General features: G+C 37.6%; 1 protein-coding gene across 4 annotated transcripts; it reads right to left on the bottom strand.

The window, feature by feature from the left end:
- Nucleotides 1-417: 417 nt before the first annotated feature.
- On the bottom strand, nt 418-24,094 carry nsd1a (nuclear receptor binding SET domain protein 1a). 4 transcript variants are annotated; one of them, XM_051127658.1, is made up of 24 exons: nt 23,754-24,094; nt 22,119-23,005; nt 18,462-18,603; nt 18,184-18,356; nt 15,291-17,136; nt 14,508-14,620; nt 12,376-12,592; nt 12,201-12,292; nt 12,020-12,094; nt 11,854-11,902; nt 11,576-11,733; nt 11,263-11,397; nt 10,756-10,879; nt 9,321-9,521; nt 9,051-9,230; nt 8,792-8,948; nt 8,489-8,694; nt 7,118-7,230; nt 6,568-6,837; nt 6,353-6,469; nt 6,117-6,258; nt 5,929-6,035; nt 5,651-5,852; nt 418-3,093 (listed from the first exon to the last, which is right to left on the bottom strand). In XM_051127658.1, the coding sequence occupies exons 2-24, from the start codon at nt 22,986-22,988 to the stop codon at nt 2,408-2,410; spliced, it is 6,375 nt and encodes a 2,124-aa protein (XP_050983615.1). In that variant the 5' UTR covers nt 22,989-23,005; nt 23,754-24,094; the 3' UTR covers nt 418-2,407. The 4 variants fall into 4 exon arrangements, with proteins under 4 accessions (XP_050983615.1, XP_050983617.1, XP_050983616.1 ...); XM_051127660.1 differs by having other exon boundaries at nt 11,576-11,730; XM_051127659.1 differs by having other exon boundaries at nt 12,020-12,091.
- Between the last annotated feature and the right edge of the window lie 1,459 nt (nt 24,095-25,553).

Below are 25,553 nucleotides of genomic sequence, written 5' to 3'. Positions count from 1 at the left end.
GACTGTCATGTTATGAAGATACAGGAATACTTTTTGTGTGCAAAGAAAACCAAAATAATGACTTTATTTAACAATTTCTTCTCTTCCGTGTCAGTTTTTGACGTGCGTTCATGAGAGCCTGTCATGATTACCTTTCTGGGCCTTAAATGTGTCAGTTGCGTTGCTGTCTATGGAGGATCAGAAAGCTCTCAGATTTCATCAAATATATCTTTGTGTTCTGAAGATTAATTGGAATGACATGAGGCTGAGTAATTAATGATAGAATTTTTATTTTTGGGGTGAACTAACCCTTTGTCAGCTATTGTTGTGCATTTTAAATTACAAAAGCTCAGCATTTATTAACTAGATCTGGTTTGATTCACATATACCTCATAAGGACAGCTGATTAAAAAAAATAAAATAAAAACAGAAGACTGCTGTCTATTGTAAAATTTTACTTAGAATATTTATTATGCACAAGGTACAGTACAAAATCATGTCTCTAACATGGCAGCAAACTTTTTGCCCAAATGTCCTCAGGAAACTGTCATCTGCATTTCGTCCTGTTCATGGTGTCATGGGGCCATAGCGCTGAAACACAGCAGCAGATTTAACAAACATACAAGAAACAGGGAACACAAAAACGAGTGAAAAAGATTATACAATGACCATAAATACAAAGAGACAAAAAGCATGACTTTTAAAGAAACAGAGAGCTAAGAAAAGAAAGTACAAAGGTTGATGATGATAAAGAAAAAAAAAGCTTTTTAAAAAAGCATCAGTGTGATAAGGTTGCAAAGAGTTACAGAACCAGAAATAATGGGTGTAAGGCCTAAAGGCATTGAAAACATTGTACAATATCAGTGATGGAAAACAGGTTCTGTGAATATGAACGTTACTTCATTACATGAGGCAGTTTTTCAGTCAGGGATTGTACCTGGTGCACAATGATGTTGCAAAACAAAAGGTGCTTTCATAAGTGACGGTGAGAGAAATTTTAATATAGAATCGTAAGTCATAATGTTGCTAAATTAAGCCACAATATGACTACTGGAAACAAAAATGTACTCCAGTATGATATTTGTAGCGAAAATACAAATCATTCAGGGCAAGACCGCATTTGTTCAAATATGCATTTTTAAGGGGTCATAAATGCAAATATGATTGCTTGAATCTTAATGGTGGTTGACAAAGCATCCACAATGAACTGCCATAGGTTTTATCAGGCAGTATGTTAAATAAACAGTTTGGAATCATGAATATAAAAGACGCTTTGAAATTTCTCCTGATCTCTGAAAGAGTGCAAAACATTCAGAGGCACCTTTTTAAGTTAACCTGCTCATAAACATACAGACAGAGATAGCAGGAAAACATAACCCGCAGATTTATAGAGGGAGAACTTCTCTGACATTCCGAATAGTTATTGCAATGAGGCATCTGGAAATTTCTGAACAATATTTTGAGACGGGAATTTAAGTAACTATCGAAAAGTACAAACAGGCCTTATCTAAGAAGCACAAACTCATCTTTCCTAAAAGACTCAAAGGCCACAAAGCATGGACAATAAAAGATGATACAATCACTCCTCTAGACTTTACAAAAACTTAACCACTAAGTTTCTGTGTCTCGACACACTGTGTTTGCTGAGAAGTGGCGTAAAATGACAAAGACAAATGCAACACAAAGTGCATGTTTGAAATCAAGCAGGATGATGCTGGGAATGTCATACTTCCTTAACTTTTTTTTGACAGTAGCACTCTTTTTTTATTCACAAATCATCTGAAAAGGTATACCAGGACTCCTATTATTCATTCTCATGTAGCCACTCTTTGATACTAACAGACATACCTGAAGAAATCATTTCAAGTACCGTGACCCGTGGAGCTTAAAGCCATTTTTGGCCTAATGTTGAGGCTATGTCATTGTAATAACCCGGTGAAGGGACTAAACATTAGTTATCTGCTGCTTTGTTGCTTTCTCTTTTCTCTATCAGTGTATTTGTTAGCAAAATCTATGTAGATTTTGTAAGTAAGACACAACTGTATGGTTTGTGGTGCCCCATTTCAACCCTCCGTGAGGTCATCCTTCTGTTCAGATCAGAGAATGTAAACAAGTTGAGGAGGAGAATGTAAAAAAAAAGCACAAAAGAGCACCAGACACTAATTATATACCAACAAAAGGACTGAAAGAAAAAAAATAATCACAGTCCTACAGCACCAGGTCCAACCCTCTTTATGGACTTTTCCAAGAGGACTTGGGTTGAGAAGGCAAGCTGATTCCGACATCAACTTAAGAGTGTTGCACATGTTCATCATTCTCAACAGCTGCTTTGCATTCAGCTGGGCACTGACCGGAAAAAACGGCAGTTGACTTTACCTACAGGTCACCTGCTGTACCCATTAGAGAGAGAATTTGTGTGCGAGAGAGCTCACTTTTCTCCTTCGACAAACTCATCCCATGATGATTCCTGGTCATCCCCCTCCACTTCCCCTAAGTCCTCAGGGTCTTCGAAGTCGTCATCTTCTCCCCAGTCCTCCTCAGACTCGCCTCGGTCCACCTTTTCCTCATCCTCGTCTTCGAATCCTATCCCTTCGCAGTCCATTTCATCATCATCATCATCCACAACCTCGAGACCTTCGTCTTCCCCTTCATCTTCCCCTTCATCTCCAATCACCCCTTCAAACACCTCACCTTCATCGCTCATATCTTCCTCCTTGATGTCCTTAGAAGGAGAAGAGGGTGGCAAAACCACGTTGTCCACCACCTCGTCTGCATATGGGTCTCTTTGGGCTTGGAACGCGGGTCTGTTAGGGGCAGGAATGAAGAGCGGAGCGGCAGGCGGTAGGGCAGGCAGGGGTATCCTGCCTGACACTGCCATATTGGGCGGAGGGGGTAGGATAGGCGTACCGGGCACATACTCTCGAATTTCTCCCGGTTCTAGAGGATCGGGGCCGCACGGGTCGTGATCGCTGCAGGACAGCTTGCCGTCAAGTTTGGATATAAACAGCATTCCCTCGCGGTGCTGTTTGCAGTAGGAGTTGGGACACATCTCGCAGTAGGACGCCGCCTCCCTACTACACACATTACACTGATGCCACGGACACTCCCAGCGGCCTGAAAAACACATGCAAGGTAGACTGAGTCATGATTCAGCTTGAATAAATTCCTGAGTTGACCAAACAGCCAATAGTGGGAAGGTTTTTCTATTATTTAACATTACAAAAGCAAGAAAAGTGCTGAAATCGGAATATTTTAAGAGAAGAAATTGTTGAATAAATTTATTTTTGTTTTCTTTCCACACAAAAAGCATTCATAATGAATGAAAAGTGAACCACTGATGTCACATGGACTATTTTAACAATGTCCTTACTACCTTTCTGGGCCTTGTCAGTTGTGTTGCCGTCTATGTAGGGTCAGAAAGCTCTTGGATTTAATCAAAAATATCTTAATTTGTGTTTTAAAGATGAACGAAAGTCTTACGGGTTTGGAACAGCATTAGGGTGAGTAATTATTGAGAGAATTTTTATTTTGGGGTGAACTAACGCTTTAACGTTTCAATATATATCAATATATTTTAGTAAAGTTTTATATTACCGTTTAATGTTGCCTTCTATAAACAGACCAGAAATCAGTAGATAAATTGTGATGGTCCTCTATTGATAGCCATAGTTTTAACCAGAAAGAAAAATAACAAATATGCATAATATTTCCTGTCACTGGTAATAGCAAGTTTTGAAGTCATTAAGAAATTTTTACTTCTATTCAGCAAAATATTTGTTAAAATGTATCTTACATAAGATTCTGTTTCAAACAAATGTTGTTCATTTGAACTTTCTTTTGAACTTTCTATTTCCATAAAAATATTAAGCAAAACAACACTGATGGTAATAACAATAAATGTTTCATCATCACCAAATCAGCATATTAGAATGATTTCTAAAAGATCGTGTGACTGGAGTAATGGCTTTTGAAAATTCAACTTTGTCATCACAGGAATAAATAAATCTTGAAAAAATGAAAAAATATTTTAAACAGTTTTAAATTGTAACAGTGCTTTACAATTTTTATAACTAGGTACTAACCCTGAACTACCCCTAAACTTAACCCTACCACCCCATGTAGTTACCTTATATTACAGAACTTTCTTAGATAGGTACACTCTAAGTACACTGTAAGTACATGTACTGTAACATAAAGTGCAACCTAAATGCTTAAACATTATTGTAAACTAAACGTTTTTATCTTTTCTTTTTTCTTTCTGTTTTTAAAAAAAGTACAGCTCAACTTCCTGTTTTAATACAAAATACATAAACAAAATTAACAAAATAGATTATTATAGAATAGAATATTATTATTAGTAATAGAATATTAATTAACGAACAACAACAAGAAAAAAAAATGAACAATACATTTACTACACTATTTATTAGGGCTGCCCCATAATAGTCGACTAACCGTTAACGAGAAGAGGCTTGGTCGACCAAAATTGTATTAGTCGCTTAGTTGCAGAAAAAAATCTGCAGGAAGCGGCAACGTCACACACTCCGTTACTGGCTGATCATTAACGGCTAGTCTATGTGGTAATACAGTACATCAGGCCGGACATGCATACGCTCACCTATCATTCATCGACCTCAAATATGGCTTTTCACCTGAAATATGTAAGTAGTAGCAACTTTACATGCCATTTAAGTGTCTGTGGAAGTTTACTGCATGGCAGATGGAGGCTCCGGTGCGTTTTTTTGCTCATACATTTAAAAGTAATACATATTTCGAATCTGTAAAGACTCTACGTTCAATTGTGTGCACTTAGAATAACAACAAAAAGTTGCGCTTTTGTAAAATTCTCAGTCTCTTGAGGGCAAAACTCTGTGTAAACTTGCCTTACAGGTATGAAAAATCTGTAGATATCTATAGTGAGCAAATAGCTCTATCTACAGAGAGTGAAATGTCTACTTTTAAATTAACCAATTCAAATAGAAAACAAATATTCACAGATTATGGCATCCGTATGAAACACGCATACAGGCGCATCACTACTGCGGAGATAACGAGTCAGTGTTTCCAACTTCATCTCTTAAGATGAAAACAAAGAAAGCACTAGTTTACCAATAAATTATTAAAATGTTATTGCAGCCTCCTTACTGTTTTTCCCTGACACATACATAATCATTACTTCAGCCAGTGCCCTGTGGCAAGCTTTTTTTGTACGCCTGTGTGCTTGTGTAGGCAATTAAAGGCTCATTATTATGATTTACATGGTTTATTAGTAAACGTGCGACTAATAGTCGACTAATGCTTAAAATACACAACTATTAGTCGACCAGAAAAATCTTTAGTCAAGGGCAGCCCTAATATTTAACAATCTTTGTTAAATTAATTAAAAATACAGTCGTTCCTTGTTTGTTCATGTTAGTTCACAGTGCATTAACTAATGTTAACAAACACGACTTGTGATTTTAATAATGCATTAGTAAATGCTGACCATTACATTAATAAATGCAGTAGTTCATATTAGCTAATGTCATTAATTAATGTTAACTAATGAACCTTACTGTAAAGTACTACCAAAAGCATCATAATCAAATTTCAGCGCAAGTTAAAATAGCTTAAGACAATGAAACATGTTAAAACAAATCAGATACAAGAGACACGTTCTTGAGTCACTCACCTGCAGGTCTCTTAGACAGATTCAGACAGTCAGCATGGTAGACCTTGGGGCAGCCAGGCTTCTTACAAGACACAATCTGCCCTCCATCACCACAGAAGAAACATTCATCCTCCCGCTCCTTGGTGACCTCCAACTGGCTCTTACGCTTCCCCGCAACCTTTTTCTTCAGTTTCCGCACCTTGTCGTCAGATGAGGGCTGATTCTAAAGAAAAAGTTTTGTCATGTATAACAACATATAACAACTCTAAACATTCCTTTAAAAACAACTCATGCCATACCTTTGGTCTGACACCAAGGAATCCACTGCAGTTGGACGCTCCACATTTACACACCGTCTTCCCATTACCAAGACACTCCAAGTTATAGTTAAAAGTGAGTTCAACACCTGAGAACAGCCAACAAAACTATTAAACAAACATTCACCAGCTTTCTAGTAGCATATCATCTGGTTCAGAGACAAACTCACCTGTAGGAATGTCTTCTAACGCAAACAGCCCAACTCTGGTGTCTCCATTCACCGTCCACTTCTGTGTCTCACAGTTTGGCTGGCAGCTGTGGTTCATAAAACGTGATTGGTTTCCCTTCGGCCCGGCATCTATAATCCGATCCTGCACATACACCGAAAACAGAGCCCAGTGTCAAGGTAAGTGGAGAACATACTATGAGGATAATCTGGATTGAGAATCGCATCAGGTAACTGACCTTATCCAGTGTGAGCATGTAGAAGTTACAGATGTTGTTTTCCTGTGCATGTTTGATCCTGGCTCGACACTCCTCTTCGTCAATGACCTCTCCAACGTACTCGTTGACAAAAGCTCCCTATGGTGGAGTAATGTAATGTAATTATATGGGAAAGAGAGACGTAATATGTCTAATATGTGTGTATGTTATACCTCTCCAATAAATCATCAACCCACCTTCTTGATGTCAGAAATACTGCGTAAACCCCAACCCCGTGACAGCGTCCTGAAGATCTCCACCTCGGTGTACTGGCGTTTGGTGAAGGATTGGTTCTGACAGCTGTCCCCTGCTGGACACACTTGAGGATGACACTCGTACATTAGCATGCGGTTGATGCACTCCGAGTCAATGCCGCACGGGTTCTCGTCTGTCTTTTTGCAATTGCAGCGTGGGATCTCAGACAGATCTGCTGTGATGATTTGCACCTTTCCTATCGGTTTGTTCACCTGAGTGAAAATCGATCAGTGTACATGAGTGATATCAACATTAGATCAGCATCACTATCTGAGAAGCAAGCATTAGGTCAGTTTTAAGAATGGGAGATAAATCAACACAACACTGAAGCTTTGTGATGATAAAAAGTGTTGAGTAATATAATGAGGATTTTTTTTTAAGGAAAAGAGTGGCATCAAGGTCCATCAAAAGTTTGATTTTGTATTCCAATGACAATATTAAAATGACATACGAGTAAATAATCAAATATTGCAAATCTTTTGGTATTATTACTTTAATGTGTTTGTATGGCGGAGGTTTCTTGTCATTCTTCCGGTCTTCTTGAAGCTGTCTCATCTCCTTCTCTGCCTGCAGTTCCCTGAATCTTTCAGCTGCTTCATTTAAAGCTGAGAAAAAGAAAAATTATTCCTTAAAACAATTTGCTCTCAATATTGAAAGAATCCACACCATTTAAAAGTTTGGGATCAGTAAGATTTTTAATATTTTGTATGCTTTAAACTTTCTTATGCTCAACAAGGCTGTTTTTATTTGATTAAAAATACAGAAAAAACCCTGTAATTTTGTAACATATTATTGCAATTTAAAATATAATTTATTCCTGTAGAACAAAGCTGAATTTTCACCAGCCATTACTCCAGTCTTAAGTGTCACATGATCCTTCAAAAATCATTCTAATATGCATTTTTTTTAAATCAGTGTTGGAAACAATTGCGCTGCTTCATATGTTTTTGGAACCTGTGATACTTTTTTCAAGATTCTTTTATGAATTAAAAATTGAAAAAGAAATGCATTTATACAAAATTAAAATCTTGTTACAATATACACTACAGTTAAAAAGTTTGGGCTCAGTACTTTTTTTTTTTTAAAGAATGAATATTTTTATTCAGCAAGGATGTGTTAAATAGATAAAAAGTGATACTAAATACTTGTATTGTTAGAAAAGATGTCTATTTTAAATAAATGCTGTTCTTTTAAACTTTTGATTCAAAGAATCCTGAAAAAAAAAAAGAATCACAGGTTCCAAAAAAAAAATATTAAGCAGCCCAACTGTTTCCAACATTGATAACAAAAGTAATAAAGCAGCAAATTAAAATGATTTCTGAAGGATCATGTGACACTGAAGACTGGCGTAATGGCTGATAAAATTTCAGCTTTGCATCACAGAAATAAATTATATTTTAAAGTATAATAAACCAGAAAACCAATATTAGAATTTAAAATAATATTTCACAATATTACTGTTTTTTTCTGTATTTTTGATCAAATAAATGCAGCCTTGAAGAGCATAAGAGACTCCATTAAAAAAAAAAAAAAAAAACATTAAAAATGTTACTAATTCCAAACTTTTGATCAATATACATCTATTAATACCTCACAAGTTTTAGGTAAAAAAAAATCTTTTATTTTCTAATACACCAGATTAATCAGATTCCTCAATGTTAAAAAGCCCATGTCAAGTTTGTCCAAATCATCTTCAAAATTTCATATATGATTTATTTGTCCTAAATCCCACTCCACATAGCTATTTTTTAGATAGCAAATATGTTTTGATATTCAGTGTGAATAGACAAATCGCTTGTTAGTATATTTGTTTTGAATTGTGGTCATTAACTATTTTAAATAACTGCTAGGATGTAATACTACCTTTCTTATAGACGGCATCTGCACCCTTTCCCATTTTTTCCTTATTGTTGGCATCCCCTTCCATGTAGGGAAAACAGCGAGCCTGATATGTCCACACGTAGTCTTTGGAGCCAAAGAAGTGCACAGGAAACTCTCCCACCTCATGCCTCATGCGGTAGATGTTCTCAGGAACGTTTTTTGGTTGAGTCACTTCAGCGGGCCACCACCTGCCACAAAAGGTCAGTGGAAATGCATCAGTAAACATCAACAATATTGCACTGTAATTTTCAGGAGAAAACGGTATTAGCGAAACAACACACAAACCTGTAGCGGCCCACTTTGACCCACAGGATGTCCTTGTAGTGGGGTTTCTTTCCCGCTCGACAGTCGTTACAGAACCAGCTTCCCTGGGGCATGTCAATGTTCAGACACTCACGGTGAAAGGCAGCAGGGCAAGATTCACAGCAGAGCAGACTTCCTCCTATAGGGAGAGACAGAAAACAAATGTAATTTGTAATAAACAACCACAGTAAAATGTTTACTACGTTCTCACTACAATTACAGTTACTACATAACTAAATACCTTCCGAACACACAAAACACCAGCTGACGTTGATGTGCTCATGGTTTTTGCAACCTTTGCGTGGCGTGAAGTGGTTGGGGCACAGAAAGCTGTTATTGGCCAATGGGACGCTGCCGGCAGCCATACAGTAGTCATTGGCGTGGTAGGCCACAGGGCAACGGACACAGCGGGTCAAACGGCCTGTGAGGTCAACAAGTTGCGATTACAAACAAAAAATCATGCTTTTTAATACGTTGAAACAACCGATTCGCAAATGTAATATTTCATCACCTTTGGAGATACCAGGGTTGGCGGGGTTGGTGATGAAGCAGGCCAGACAGACGTGGAGGGAGCAGCGGAAGCCACGATTCTGAGCGACGGTGGGGGAATGTTTCAGTATGCACTCCATGTGATAAAACTTCCCACAAACAGGGATCATACACCTCCTGACCTCCTTGTCAGGCTTTTTACACACAAAACATGTATGTACACCTATAGGAAGGAAGAACAGGAAACACACACAAATAAATTAAAGTGTTCACTTGTGTATCTTGGACTATACAGTTAAAGTGAAAAGTTTATATACATAGTCAAAAGTTTATATATATAGTCCACAAGAGAAAATAATAATTGAATTTATAAAAATAACCCAGTTCGAAATTTTACATACACATGATTGTAAATAATGTGTTGTTACCTGAATAATCCACAGCTGTGTTTTTTTTTTTTTTTTTTTGTTTAGTTTTGTTTAGTTCATGTATTTGAACCCTTTCCAAAAATGACTGTTTGATTTTGAGACCCATCTTTTTACACTGAGGACAACTGAGGAACTCATATGCAACTATTACAGAAGGTTCAAACGCTCACTGATGCTCCAGAAGGAAACATGACGCATTAAGGGGGGTGAAAACTTTTTGAATTTGATGATCAGGGTAAATTGAACTTATTTTGTCTTCTGGGGAATATGTAAGTATCTTCTGTAGCTTCTGAAGGGCAGTACTAAATGAAAAAAAAAATATGATATTTAGGCAAAATAACAAAAATGTACACATCTTCATTCTGTTCAAAAGTTTTCACCCCTGGCTCTTAATGGATCGTTTTTCCTTCTGGAGCATCAGTGAGCGTTTGAACTTTCTGTAATAGTCGCATATGAGTCTGTGGGACCTAAATGATTTTTCTGAAGATCAGCGAGCAGTTTAGCACTTCAGGACAAAGTCATAAACAACTATAACTAAAACAAAAAAATACATAAAACACAGCTGTGGATCATTCAGGTAACAACACAGAAACAAGTGTAAGTAAACTTTTGAACAGTAATTTTTATAAATTCAACTATTATTTACTCTTGTGGACTATATGTAAATGTCTTATGTGAAATATCTTATTCAGGCCAGTACTAAATAAAAAAATAACATGCATTTTGTATGATCCCTCTTATTTTGATAAAATAATTCACATTTTGCAGATTCCACAAGGTGTTCTTCAGCTGTATATACTTAGAATCACAATTAAGAATAAAATGAACAAATTGCTAAAATGAAATTAGTTTTTATTTACACAAACTTCAGTAGAATATTCTAAAAACAGAAAACTATTTTAATCACTTGCATTGCCGTCAGCAGTTTTTCTGTTACTGTTATCAACCAATCCTGACAGTTTCAAAATGGCCAAATATGGGCCAATTAACCAGCCTGGCTGATATACTGGTTATGGACTGGTTACTCACCTGTCTTACACTCTTGGCAGATAAACCGGCCTTTAGGGGTCTCAGTGAGGCCGATGCACTGCAGATGGAAGGCACCACAGCACTGCCCCTCACAGAGGAGCAGTTCACCTGTTTTCTCACACACCTACAACACATAATCCCAAAACAGTTATACACTGAACACTATGATAATTTTCAGGACTAACACTATCATCCAAAAGTTCAGGGTTGGTAAGATTTTTTTAATTCAGCATCATTACTCCAGTCTTCATAATAATAATAAACGTTTTTGAGCAGCAAATCAGAATATTAGAATAATTTCTGAAAGATCATGTGACTGGAGTAATGATGCTAAAAATTCTGCTTTGAAATCACAGGAATAAATTACATTTTAAAATATATTCAAATACAAAACAGTTATTTTAAATAGTAAAATATTTCAAAATCGTACAGTTTTTGCTATACTTCAGATCGAATAAATGCTGGCTTGGTGAGTAAAAGAGACTTCCTGTTAAAAAAGATTTTTACCTGGCAAACATTCTCCTTCAACGACGCACCTCCACCTTTTTCCCCTGATTTTCTATTGGTTGAGAGTCCTGATAAGTCACCTGATAAAGAATCTCTGCTTGAAAAAGCACTGTCATTGAGTCCTGCACCAAAAACCTGAAAATTAAACACAAAAAACAGTTATACAACATAAACAGCGATATATTAGCATGATGAATCAATGAATCACAACACTCAAGAAGTTATATCTTAGGGTCTGAATCACGAGGGTGAGTCAGTGATGTCGTCATATTAATTTTAGGCTGATGAAAAATGTGCAGCTAATAATAATGACCTCAGAGATCAGAGAGTCCTCGCCATTTGCGTCTGACTCCTTTGCCTCAGGCTTTGACGGGCTACCCTGTTCTCCTTCAAGCTGGATCTGGCAGACGCTGGGTGTGTCCTGGTGGATTGGGGATGATGTTCTTATTTCATCCTCACTTTGTGCTGCTGCTATGGATGATAGAAATAAATATCATTGTAAATTTTTGGAGGTGGATCGATTTCAATATTCTCAATGAAATACAACAAAAACATAATATAATGACAAGAGTCACACGTGAGAAAACAAACCTGATGGAGCACATGGGCTTGAAGGCTTAGGTTCAGGCTCTTCCTGTTTCTGGTTAAAATAAACAAAAAAAAGATATATAAATTACTGTATACTTATTATAAAGTGTTACCGATTTATTAAATTACTAAAAATAAATTTAATATAAAACACACCCCAAAACATTACCTGCAAATCTTTGACATCTGATTCATCTGGACTGTTTTCTTGTTTACTCTCCTGATTCTCTTGTTTACTCTGCTGCTTTAACAGAGGTAAAAAGAAAACAAACCAGTAAAAACAAATATAAAAGACCCCAAAACACTTTATAATTTTTTAGAAATCATATGAAGACAAATTCAACACTAACCTCTTTCTTCGGGATCTTCGCAGAATCCCCCTCGGTGGTGCCGTCTAGAATTTTATGCACAGTCTTACGTAGTCTCTTTCTATCTGAGGGTGCTGCAACAGCAATACAAAAAATATTTATACCAACGGCTGACATTTACAAGCAAAGTAAAGTGCTTTCAACTACACATTCTTACCGGATTTCTTCTCGCATGACTCTTTGTTTGGCGATGGGTCTCCACAGGATGGTGATAACGGTGTTGAAGTGTTTTGTGATCCGAGACCATCTGCTGGTTCTTTCTGCTCCTCTGGTGTGGCCTGCTCAGAGGGTTTTTCAGGTGAAGAGCTTAAAGCATCAGGTACGATTTGTTCAGGTGCCGGCCGGTCAGCGTTAGTGTTGGCTATCAGAGAAGCCTCCAGGAAAGGCATGAAATAACATTATTCACATATAGCAATACAGTTTGCACAAGTTATGAATACCTCGCTGAATTATGACATCATTTGTGACCCTGGACCACAAAACCAGTCTTAAGTAGCAGGGGTATATTTGTAGCAATAGCCAAAAATACATTGTATGGGTCAAATTTATAATTTTTTCTTTTATGCCAAAAATCATTAGGATATGAAGTCATTTTGTAAATTTTTGTAAAAAAAAAATATATATATATATATATCAAAACTTTATTTTTGATTAGTAATATGGACTGCTAAGAACTCAATTTGGACAACTTTAAAGGAGATTTTCTCAAAATTTTTATTTTTTTGCACCCTCAGATTACAGATTTTCAAATAGTTGTATCTCATTATGCCAAATATTGTCTTTATTTATACAGCTTTCAGATTATGTATAAATCTCATTTTTAAAAAATGGACCCTTATGACTGGTTTTGTGGTCCAGGGTCACATTTTAGTACTTTTTTGTAAGGAAAATTGCACCCTTAGACTATGGCCAATACTCTCAAATCTCATTTGTATATTCAAATATGGCACTTCATGTTGTATGTTATGCCACAAGTCAATGTCAGTGACACCAAACATCATTGGTTCTTGCATGCATTTTAATGTTTTGAATCAAATGCAAGCATAAATGAGACTACGAAAGAAACTGCAACTTATATAGGGTTTTTTAGTAAATATTTGGTAAATGGCAAATAGACCAATTCAGTGTTTGCAAACAGTGATGCTTTTTTTTATTTTTTTATTTTTTTTTTTTGGGGGGCTTTTTATGCCTTTTATTGTGATAAGACAGTAGAGAGATGACAAGAAAGAGCTGGGAGGAGAGAGGGGAGCGGGATCGGCAAAGGACCTCGAGACGGGAATCGAACTTGGGTCACTGTGAGTGCAGCTGCACCATATGTCGACGCACTAACCATGAGGCTATTGGCGCTGACATGAAGTTTTTTTTGTGGCAGAAAACAACAGTTCTCATGTAGCAGTCTATAAAAGCCATGGAATAAAAGAACCAAAAGGAAAAATTGAGTTTATATTTAAAAATTCTGACTTTATTCTCACAATTCCAAGGTTATATGTCACAATTCTGATAAGAAAAATCAACTCGTCATTCTCTCTTTTCCCCTCAGCTCAGAATCAATAGTTTATATCCCACATTTTTTTTTTCCCCTCAGAATTGGCAAACTTGCTATTGTTGAGATAAATCAAGTCATAAAGTCTGAAATACGATATATAAACTTGCATTTGCACAAAAAAATTCAGAATTGTAACATAAAATAGGTAAATGTAAAATGTTATAGGTTTAAATAGCATTTCATGCTGTAACTACATAAATGTAACAAATTATTATTATAATTATTATTATGAACTGCATATGTGAATATTACGCAGACCTAATGTTTAAATCAAATCACCATTAATTTGTCTATTTAAATGTCTACATTTAGCTTCAAATGCGTCTTTGGCAACAGTATTCTATAAAAATGTTTTGCATTCCAATTCTGACATCCAAAGGCACAATAATACATTTTTTTCTTTTATTCCACGGATTTTACCCGTTTTCCTCCACTTGTTTATTTTGCCACCACAATGCGCACACAGCTGCAAGTACTGAAACTGTCACGTCTACTTTAAACTGGTCTAAAGTATCCACTTTGTTGTATGGAAAAGAGCAAAATATTATAATAACTAAAAATCTGCTTGTGTCTATGGAAGAAAGTAAAATGCTTTAACTGACATGAGGGTAAGTATAATGAAGAACGTTTATTTTTCTGTGAAGAACTGAACATTAATTAATTACTAAAAAAAAATACATTTCTGTAGGTTAAAGTCCATTGGTTCAACAGAAACAGTGTAAATTGTTGCAGAATTAGCTTACTGTTTTACAGGACTCAGGAGTTTTCTTTGTTTTCTTCTTGATGGAGAATATTTGCTCATATTCTTCACTGCATTCAATCAGCCTCTTGCTTGGTTTTCTGAGCCTTTTGTTTTCTGAGAACAGATCATTCAAAATTCAATGAATTTAGCACAAAACATTTATGAGGTTTTTAACTTTTGAGACTTAAAGGGATAGTACACTCAAAAATGAAAATTCTGTCACTCTCTCTCATCACCATGTTGTTCCAAACCCGTAAGACCTTCGTTCATCTTCGGAAAAAAGCTATTTTTGATCAAATCCGAGAGCTTTCTGACCCTGCATAGACAGCAACAAAACTGACATGTTCAAGGCTCAGAATGGTAGTAAGGACATCATAAAATAGTCCAAGTGACAGCAGTGGTTCAACCTTAATTTTATGAAGCTACGAGAAAACTTTCTGAAAAAATAACTGCTTTATTTAATCATTTCTTCTCTTTCGTGTCAGCCTTCGACGCACATTCACGACAGTACCACAGCCTGCATGCATCATGAATCTTTATTTTAGTTTTCTTTGCACACAAAAAGTATTCTCATAGCTTCATAAAATTACGCTTGAACCACTGCTGTCACTATGACTATTTTAATGATGTTTTTACTACCTTTCTGGGTTTTGAATGTGTCAGTTGTGTTCTGAAGATGAATAAAGGTCTCACGGGTTTGAAATGACATGAGGGTGATTAATCAATGACAGAAGTGTAAATTTTGGGTGAACTATCTCTTTAATTGAACATTTCCTGAAGTTACCTGAAGCATCTTTTTTATCGGGGATGTCCGAAGGAGCCGTTTCTTCAAGACTGTCTTTGAATACTCCATTTAGCTCTGTGGACTCCTTCGCTACATCTTGATTCAAACCAACCGGATCGCTCTTTGGCTTGGTGCTTTTCCCAATGCCAGACTGAAATGTTTGCCATCGCTTTTTAGGAGCAACCTTGGAGATGGTGCCTTTGCTACAGACATCAGGAACAGGATCATGGTGAGAGTTGGAAAGTTCCCCTAACAAAGGCAAACTCTTTTCAAGTGCATCCAAACCTTCTGATGAGTTCTGGTTTTTCAGTGGTGAAGCTAAATTGTTCCCACCATCGTGTTTTTGCGTCTCCTTTTTCACCGATGATTTTGGCTTGGCCTTGCTCTGTTTTGAGCTGTTTGGCGTTGATGTTTTTCCCTGCCGACTGTTCTGATCCGCAACTGCCTTCCAGTCCTTTTCGCAAAGCACCTCATTTGTCATTTCTTCTCCAGGTGGGATAAGAGAAGGTTCTTCCCTGATGAGAGAGGATGGAGATGTGGGAGGAAGGGTTAATGGCTTTCCTTCCTTCTCCCGGCTGTCGTGCAGATCCTTCAGGAGCATTAGGAAAGTGCTGAATTTGTAGTTTGAATCTGCACGGAGCGAAGGTTCTCCTGAGCTGCATTCCTCTTTGACAAGAGACCTGAAAGAAAGCTCCTTCACATCCTGGAAAGCATCCATGGGAGAGATCGAGGGAGACGGGAAGGACGAAGACGAAGCGTCTGAGATCATGCTCTCGTTTTTGTTTTTAACGGAATTGAGGGAGGATTCAGTCACATCTGACTTGGAACCTTTATGTCGAGGTCCATTATGAACGCCATTTTTTTCATTTCGGACTCTTGTGAACTTAAGAGTTGGGTTTGGGGGTGTGTGGGAGATAGAGGCATCTGTAGACTCTTCACTGGCCTCTGTTTTTACCTGCCATTGTTGTTTTGACAACTCCGAACGCTCTGTGGGGGATGAGGACTTCTTGTAAAACTCTGAGTGTTCATCGCCAGCACATGGTGAGGGAGATTTTGGCTCCTGACTTGAATCTTTCTCCTTGGTTTCTTCTCTGGCGGCAAGGGCTCTTGACATTAAGCCACTGCTGGCAGGCAAATAGAAAGAGTGCATGGCAAAAGACCCATCAGAGGACCCTGGGGAACTGCTTTCCTTCTGTCTGGAGTTCGTAGCCCTAAGTGTTTTTTCTTTGGGCGTTGACTTTTTTAGCTTACTGTTTGTTGTGCATTTTGAACCAGCCTCCGTTTTCTTCACTGGCTTATCCACGTTGGCTTTTTTAACCTTTTTACTTGGCTGTACTTTCTTAGGTTTAGTGCTCAATTCTTTTGCCGCCTCCAACTGCGGCAAGTCCCCTGAACGTTTGGGGCACAGTATCCTCGGGACAGAGTCAATATCTGAATACGGACTATCTAGGGGGTCTGGTTTGTGTTTTTCAGGTGCTGTGGAAGATTTGTAGCTGTCTGATGAAGGGTTTGATGAAGGTTTAGATGATAAAGAGTTTTCAGTTAGTTTCACAGGACATTTTACAGTTGAGCCGTTCTTCTTAGTTGCCTTCTTTTTGCTTCCAGTGGCAGGTTTTCCTTTGTTCTTAATGGACGCATCAAGTCCATTGGACAAAAGTGAGCTTGATGATGTGGACTGTGTAGTAGATGTTGGGCAAGCAGGACTTTTTGGTGCCTTTACTTCTGTAATAGGCATGTGCACATCCCGAATTAACGTCAATGGAGGTTCGCTGTTTAACCGTTTGGTCAGTGCTGCCTCTGCCTCCAAGACACTAGCTTTCCATGATGGCATTAGTCGCTTAGGAACCTGAAGAACGAACAAAACTCGTTAACTTTCTCTTAAAGGCATTAAAGGAGAAGTTCACTTCCAGAACAAAAAATTACAGATAATGTACTCACTGTTGTCATCTAAGATGTTCATGCCTTTCTTTCTTCAGTCCTAAAGAAATTATGTTTTTTGAGGAAAACATTTAAGGATTTCTTTCCATATAGTGGACTTCAGTGGCGTACCGCGTCCTTGCAAAATGCAGTTTAAATGCAGCTTCTACGTGCTCTAAATGATCCTAGCCAAGAAATAAGAGTTTTATCTAGCAAAACGATTGGTCATTTTCTAAAAAAATTAAAAATGTATACATTTTTTAACCCCAAATGCTCGCCTTGTCTAGCTCTGCCATGTGCATGCACTCTGTGCATTCCGGGTCAATACAGTTAGGGTATGTCAAAAAACTCCCATCTCATTTTCTCCTCCAACTTTAAAATCATCCTACATTGCTGCAAAAGTACCGACCCAATGTTCACAAAGTGAACATCCAGAGAAGGTCAAACGCCCTTTACAAAAAAGGAATGTAGGACAATTTTAAAGTTGGAGGAGAAAATGAGCTAGGAGTTTTTCAACATACCCTAACTGTATTGACCCGGATTACACAGAGTGCGTATGTGGATTGCAGAGCTAGATAATGTGAGCATTTAAGGTTAAAAAGTATATGAATAAAAAAAGTATAGAAATTTCTTATAAATAAGAAAATTACAGATAGTTTCGCTAGATAAGACCCTTATTCCTCGGCTGGGATTGTTTAAAGCTATTTGAAGCTGCATTTTGGACGTTTAAACTTGTGGCCACCACACAAGCACACTATATGGATTTAGTATTTAGGAGATAATTCCTGAAATGTTTTCCTTAAAAAATATAATTTCATTACGACTGCAAAGAGAAAGGCATGAACAAGATGGCAAGGGGGCGAGTACATTATCTGTACATTTTTGTTCTGAAAGTGAACTTCTCCTTTAAAGTCATTTGATTATAAGCATTTATTTTTAAAAATACAATAACAAAGCAGTTGCAAGTTAGCATTACCGTGTATTTGTAATCTTTGTCTTTCTGTCTTCCTCTCCGTCTAAGTACAGGCAGTTTTTCAAACTGATGACCTCCTTCAAAAGGAAACGTGGCTTTAGCCGGGACCCAAGCTTGGTCTAGGATCTCCCCAAACATCCTGACAAAATAGAGACGGCACGGCCGACGACTGGGATCTGGAAGAAAATGTTACAATATGGCACCAATGGTTTTTAATAAAAGGTTTTACCTCATGAAGTGGTTTCTGTCATACAAAAGGTGACCAAAACAAAAGATATCACCTTTCATTTTGGTGTGGACTTCAATCTGTGGGTCAGTGGTTATATGACAGGGCCACCAGGGTCTGCGGTTGAATTTGGCCCACACGACATCTTCAACAGAGTACTTTATACCTGGGAGCTGCTTTTTCTTTGGGCTGTTGGACTTTGGGGTTAAAATAAAAAGTCAGTTTAATCATCATTCATTAAACATCAATAACATGAGTCAAGACAACTTGTGTTGTTTAGGCTACTCTTTTCAAATACATTTCAGATACTCTCACCTTGCCAAAAGCCATTTGTGGGTAACAATCTAACTACAACCCACCATACTACGGTCCTTACGGTGACAAAGATCGTGGTCAGCTAAGTTTTACAATAAAAGTATTAACCAGCAAGCACTTAGCATACACCTCTGCTCCACTACTTGAAAAAAAAAAACGAAGTCAAGCTCCTGCTCAACGAAGAGGTGTTCAGCTTGAGGGAGGGTAATACAAATGACTTTGCCTATGACAACTTGTAATTTAAAAACTGGGCAACACCAACTATAAATAAACATAACTCAGCCTACAAGTAACAAATATGTTGTTGAAGTCAAGTAGTTAGTAAAGTGTGTAATTTCTACACCACAAATGTCCCATATTGAATTGCAGTGACAGTTTTCAAACCAATTACCCAGACACCCCCCATGCGCTACTTGTCCAAAAAAAATACTGGTTAAGCCAACATTGTTGTGGCAAAGCTATATTTTGATGGTGTCAGTGTTTACATTTTTTAACCAAATCAACTTATGAATGGATCAAGTTTCTGCATATTAATTACACACCTTTAACTAAGGAACCATGCAATTACTATGTTGTCATATAAATACTGTGCTACTTATTAGCACATACGTCAAATACAATGCATATTTTTGCTGCACTGTTTATCGAACTGGTCTTTTACAGTGATAAACCAACATTTCATTTTGATATTATCTACATTAGCCAGTCACTGTGGTCAACTGAGTGACTTATGTCACTCAAGTGATTCTTATGTCAGTTAGCTGCTTGATTTTAAAGTTTTTCTCAGTTGCTTTGGTGCATTTTCAGATGAGAAATGAAATTCTCAACTACTTGTTCAATCTCCACATCAGAAAAGACAACATCTAATCACTTGCGCACATTGTAATAAGTTTCTCATTCTTTTGAACAAGTTATGATTGCTTTAGTACATTCATGCAATTGATTATGTACATTCGTACATCAGTTGCTAATGTCATGTTGCTCAAAATGTATTATATAGTTCTCTGTGCAATTAGTTCATCGTATAAGTCATTAAATGCAAAATGGCTGATCTAGTTGTCAAACTGTCAAGTTTTTTTTTTACACATTTCTATTAGCCTTTTTGTAAATTCGCTAAATTCGGTGAATCTTGACTTTCACTAATATTTCTTAATTTCTGTGTAAAATAAACATGCACTTAAATATTTAAATGAATAATACATACAGTGGGGTCCAAAATTCTGTTAGTGAAAATGCTTATATTTAGCATTTTTCTGATTGCATTTTTTTCCCCAATACAAAACAACTTTACCTTGCTTTAATCAATGAAGCACTTGAGCTGCTCCTTATATGCGTAAAACCTGATCATTCAGTTATCCAGCATAATTTGAAAAGTCCCAAAGAGCACCTTGTGCTTCAGTGGAAACAAAAACGAGTTCACATGATCAACGTCACAAATTTGGTTACCAGATTAGTGACTTAGAAATTGTTCATTCGTAACATTTCTTTCAACTTAACTAAGTTTATTATAAGGTTTGAATCACATATTTTCAATGTGTTTTGAATCTTTGGACCCCGCTGTGTGCGCGCGCGCGCAATTAATACATATACAGTGGTGGACAAAATTATTAGAACACTAGTATTTTCACCAGCTAAACATGGTTTTAAGTCAGTCATTTCTATATTTTGCTGTAGTGTGTCAGTAGGAAATATCAGTTTATATTCTCAAAACATTCATTTTGCCATTAATTGTAGTAATCCAGTGAGGTTTTTGTTTGCTCCACACAGAGATCTGATCTCATTATCCAGTCTGTCTGAAATGACATGAAGAAACAGAACAAACTGAGACAGACTAAATACAGAAGAACTATGGCAATATCTCCAAGATGCTTCAAGAGACAGCTAAAGTACCGTTAAAAGTCTTAGGCCATTGTGTAAAAATACTGTAAAAAGAGGATGCGGTCAAAAATAGATTATATCTATGAACTCAAATCAACATTTGGTGTGACCATCCTTTGCGATTAAAGCTGCCTTTTGCCCTAGGTGCGTTTGCATCATTGGAGATATTGCCACAGTTTTTCTGGATGTAGTCTGTGTCGGTTTGTTGTGTTTTTTCATGTTATTCCAGACAGACTGAATAATGATGAGATCAGATCTCTGTGTGGAGCACTGGCTGTTGTCAGACTCTATGTGCAAACAAAAATATCACTGGACAATTACAATTAATGGCAAAATAAATGTTTGGAAATGTAAACTGATATTTTCTACTGACACACTACAGCAAAAGATAGAAAAAACTGACTTAAAACCATTTTTAGCTGGTGAAAATACGAGCATTCTAATAATTCTGGCCACCACTGTATATGCAGTGTATATGTATAGACCAACTTTAAGTTTGTAAACATTCGGGATGCACGTGCATCATGGTTGCAGTAAACCTCGGAGAGATAGCCTTTACAGCTAGAGAATTACACGGATACGGTACAAAATAGTTCAATTTAAAAAGATTATAGATTATATTGATTAAATGTCATTTTCAAAATGTTCTCTGCATATTACAAAAGCTTGTCATCCAGCGATAAGCACTGTTATTCAACAAAATTGACGTTAGACACTGGGATAGTCTTACAGATCCGAAACGGGGATGACTTTTTTGTGGGCGGAGCCTATCTGGTGGCAGAAAATGACGGTTTTCCAGTGGCAGTCTATGGAGCCATAAAATAAAAGATTTAACCTCACTATTCACTCACTATTTTTGAGTTAAATCGAGTTATAAAGTCCGAATTAGGAGATATAAACTTGCATTTGCGAGAAAAAAGTCAGAATTGTGAAATAAAATAAATGTTGTGTAAAAATGTTAATAGTAACAGGTTTAAATAATATTTCATGCTGTAACTGTAGGGCTAATACAATACTTCCTCTATGAAAAGCGTATGTAAATATTATGTAGACCTATTGTTCAAATCAAATTTATGCTTTAAAAGTAATCATAGCAGTTATCATCCATAGTATGTACGTTTAAATGTATGCGTTTAGCTTTAAATGGCGTCTGATGACAGTATTCCATAAAAATGATTTGCATTTCGATTTTGATATTAGAAGGCGCAAAAATTGTTTTTTCTCTTATTCCATGGATTTCACCCGTTTACCTCCACTTGTTACCAGTTTTCCACAACGGCTATGCGCGTGCAGCTGCAAGTGACGTAACTGTGACGTCTACTCCAAATTGGTCTATATGTACTTTATGTACTATATGTATAGATTTATATACTGCATATAAAAAATAATGGATTTTCCGTCCTGGACAACAGTGCGTTCTTAGGTGGAAACGCTTTAACAATAACTCGTACACCTGTTTGGGGAAAAAACACAACGAAGACAACAAATTATAAATCTAATGAACATAAAAGCCTCTTACAGGATTCGAATGGGAGTCACTGGGTGAATTTGGTCTTTTTGAGAGACCAGCGTTGAATAGTGAAGCACTGTTTTCAGTGCTGGGCAGATCACAGTCACTGTCTGAATAATCATCCATACTGTCAAAATCCTCCATCATGACCTCGACGGGCAAATGTGAGGGACTAGCAGAAGGGTCAGACTTCACTGTATTTTTAGAAACAAGGTTACTACTTCCATGTTTGTTTGTACTTAGGTCCAGCCTGTGGCTGCTAGGAGCCTTTGCATTTGCCAGATTTCGTTTCTGGCATTTCTTTGACGCGTCTTTAAACGGTGGCACCGCATCATGCTCCTCCTCGTCATTATCCTTGCTGTCCCCACTATCAAACAGCGTTGACTCAAAATGCAAAAATCTACTTGGGATGGGTGGAAAATGTTCCAAGCTATCAGAGCTTACTGGTGAGAAGCCATTTTTGTCCAGATCCTGAATAGTAGTCCTGTCAGTGTTTCCTTGCGAACTGGACTGAACTGTGTGATACAGGCTTATTCCGAACTCACTTCCGCCAATGGGATTGTGCATGAGCAATTTACTTCGCCCGTGAAAGTCCTTGTCCTGCAAACTCATGTCGGCATGGTTCACCATAGTGGTCAGGTCCTGAAGCCTCCTCAGCGGGCTGTAGTTGGAGGTGGATTCTCTCTGATTGTACGCGTACGACGATGCGGGGAGTTTGTAGCCAGAGTTTAAGAAATGCATGGCAGACCCCTGGTCCCCCTGTCGCTTTGTGCTCTGGTGTCCACAGGAGCTGATGCGGCTATTAAGCGCCTTGGTCTCCTGTGGATCACCACGATACTCCGAGCCATCCCTGCCAGCCACTTTGTAGGACTGATTCATGTTGTCCTGGCTCCATCCTGCGACAAAATACAGGGAAATGCTTTTAGATTATGTCCTTTCAAGAAGACCTATGGAATTACAACTCTAAAACTAAGGGGTTTGCTGCACAAAACACTAATGAGTTGTGCATCAAACCAAACATTGCAATCTAATTCAAAACAATTATGCAGCAGACAAGATGATTCCACATTAGCATGACATTTTAACAGCAAAACACCAGCATGCACATGCAACATCCATGCTGAAAGCACAGATTAAACCGCTAGCTGGTTTCTGACTGGTGCGAGTTGGATGACCATCTTTGACCAGCTAACCAGATGCCAGCTTAAGGTGGTCATAATGTTTGGAGCATGGAAACCGGTCGACCAGCTAATGACCATCGTAAACCGGCTAGAAACCAGCTACCAGGTTCCAAAACATAGCTAGCATCTTAAACTGGCTTTTGTAACAGGGTGGCTACTCGGGTTTAAGTCGCAACCCTCGTAGGCCGTCTTGTCAAGAATCCATCAAGACAAAGATAAGAGAGCTTGAAAAAGTCAACATGAATCGCTATGTCAAAGACACTTTGATATGCCCCTACTGGACTGTTCAAAGATGACCTCTGCCGCGATTTCAGTGTGAAAACGCTGGTAAAGTATGTTACATTATCATCATGTGCATCAACAGTTCTCATACAGTCGTACAGCAGTAAAGTCAACCACGACGGTGAGATAAAAAAACGCACCAAATACAAAAGGTACAGGAGAGAAATCGCCGGTTTCTTACCATTTACGACTCGGTCACGACAAAACCACCGGAAAGCCCTTCAAATTCGAGCATGTAGCGTTACTTTTTGTCAATTTGTGAAAGCGGATCTGCAAAATCCCAGCAGCATTTGCACCAGTAGGCCCGGCCTCGGCACTCATTTCTCTCTCCAACATCAAAAATGGAGATTAATAAATAAACGAGAATGAAACTGAGCGCCTGTCACTTTCCCCCGAAGCACCACGTCAATGCATCGAAACCACGTTTTTCAGCGGCCACGATTTCTATTGAAATACATGATTGTTTGCCCCGCTTGCCGAGTACCCCTGGTTCTATGTGTGTGTGTGTGTGTGTGTGTGTGTGTGTGTTAAAACAAGCCCTGACTGACTGTCTGTGTGTGTGTGTGCGCTGGTGAGAGCGACCAATCGGCACAGCACACCCAACCCCCAGTCAGTGTAACATTCACATCCACTTAACCCGATTCACTATTTGCCAGGTACATCTCTCACTTGCGCTAAATGCATGTGGACAATGTGCAAGCAAATGCAAGTTTAACTTGTCCCAAACGCGTCGTGCATACAGTCACAGTCGGCGCGTTGGGCGCATGGAACCACTCTATAGTGAGCCTCTGCTTTAAAACCTCACGCCATTTGTTTCCTTGTCCTAACAAAGGCGTAACTTCCTCCATTTTAGAGAGACCGCTCGTGCTTTGCAAGGTAGCCGACCACAGTAACTCATATGGGCAGAAAACACAATTTATTGGTCTCGATCAGCAGACACATGCTCCGGCATGCTTTATTTTCTAAGTTTTCTTTGCGCATTTTGTGAGTGGTTGAAAATTAGGCCATGCCAAGCATAAGTGTAATATGTCAGACAGTTATGGCAAGCTTGTTTAACATTTATACCTTACTTGGAGCTAACTGATATCTTTTATGTTACTACTCACAGTTACTGGTGTTCAACACTAGGTTGTACTCCGGTTGTTACCATTTTTATTCTTACTAGTAAGATTTTTAATTCCTATAAATTCATACCTGTCAACCCTCTGGGATTGTGGCATTTTGCCATCCCGCTATCCTGTTTAAATATTTCCAGTATATCACATATTCTTAATCTTTTATTAAAAAAAATCCAACTGGGCGTATTTAATTACCATACTCTAAGCCAGAGGGCGCACTCATGCAGCAAGTCTAAAACAGTCATAATTTATGACCTACCAAGAAATCTCTAATATGGACAAAGACATCCAGTTATTGCTATTGCTTAAGCTTAATAAATAAAAAAGTGAAGTTTTCAAGTCATCTCCAGGTAATGAACTATCTGGATGATGCAGCACTCACACGGCATTTAATACAGTAGCCTACAGAAATGATCAAATATATAAATGTTAAATAAAATGTGTAGTATATAAAGAAATAATAATATTGCCATGAGGAATATAGGAAATATAGAGTAAAAAATTGCCCAAAATTATTGCAGGGTTTGTATAAATTATGCTTGATGTGACAATTAAAAAGCAACAGTAAGATAAGACATATTACAATTTTGATGGAAACTAGTGTCTCCTAAAAAGGTACTAGTATGTAATAATTAAGTTTATTAATTTTTAAAACTAGAATGGATACCAACAAAATTGTCACTATTGGCGTAGTAGCGGAAAAATAAATGCTAATATCCAGTGGCTAAGTATTATTAACATTAAAATTAAAATAAACCGATTTAAAACGTATAAATAAAAAATAAACAAATACGATATGAATCATTATTGGAATAGTCATTAAAAACCTACTGTGTGTTAATGACAGAAACAGATGGCCGTAA

This window comes from Labeo rohita, chromosome 14, assembly GCF_022985175.1.
Source record: "Labeo rohita strain BAU-BD-2019 chromosome 14, IGBB_LRoh.1.0, whole genome shotgun sequence".
NCBI lineage: Eukaryota > Metazoa > Chordata > Actinopteri > Cypriniformes > Cyprinidae > Labeo > Labeo rohita.
This window is presented reverse-complemented; position numbering and strand designations above follow the sequence as displayed.

Excerpts from the sequence above, each read along its gene's own strand:
- nsd1a (XM_051127658.1), bottom strand. The coding sequence starts at position 22,988 with ATGAATCAGTCCTACAAAGTGGCTGGCAGGGATGGCTCGGAGTATCGT. Across the intron at positions 12,095-12,200 it reads CGAAGATCCCGAAGAAAGAG|CAGCAGAGTAAACAAGAGAA; the intron begins GTTAGTGTTGAA and ends CCTCTGTTAAAG. Across the intron at positions 9,231-9,320 it reads CAACCCTGGTATCTCCAAAG|GCCGTTTGACCCGCTGTGTC; the intron begins GTGATGAAATAT and ends TTGACCTCACAG.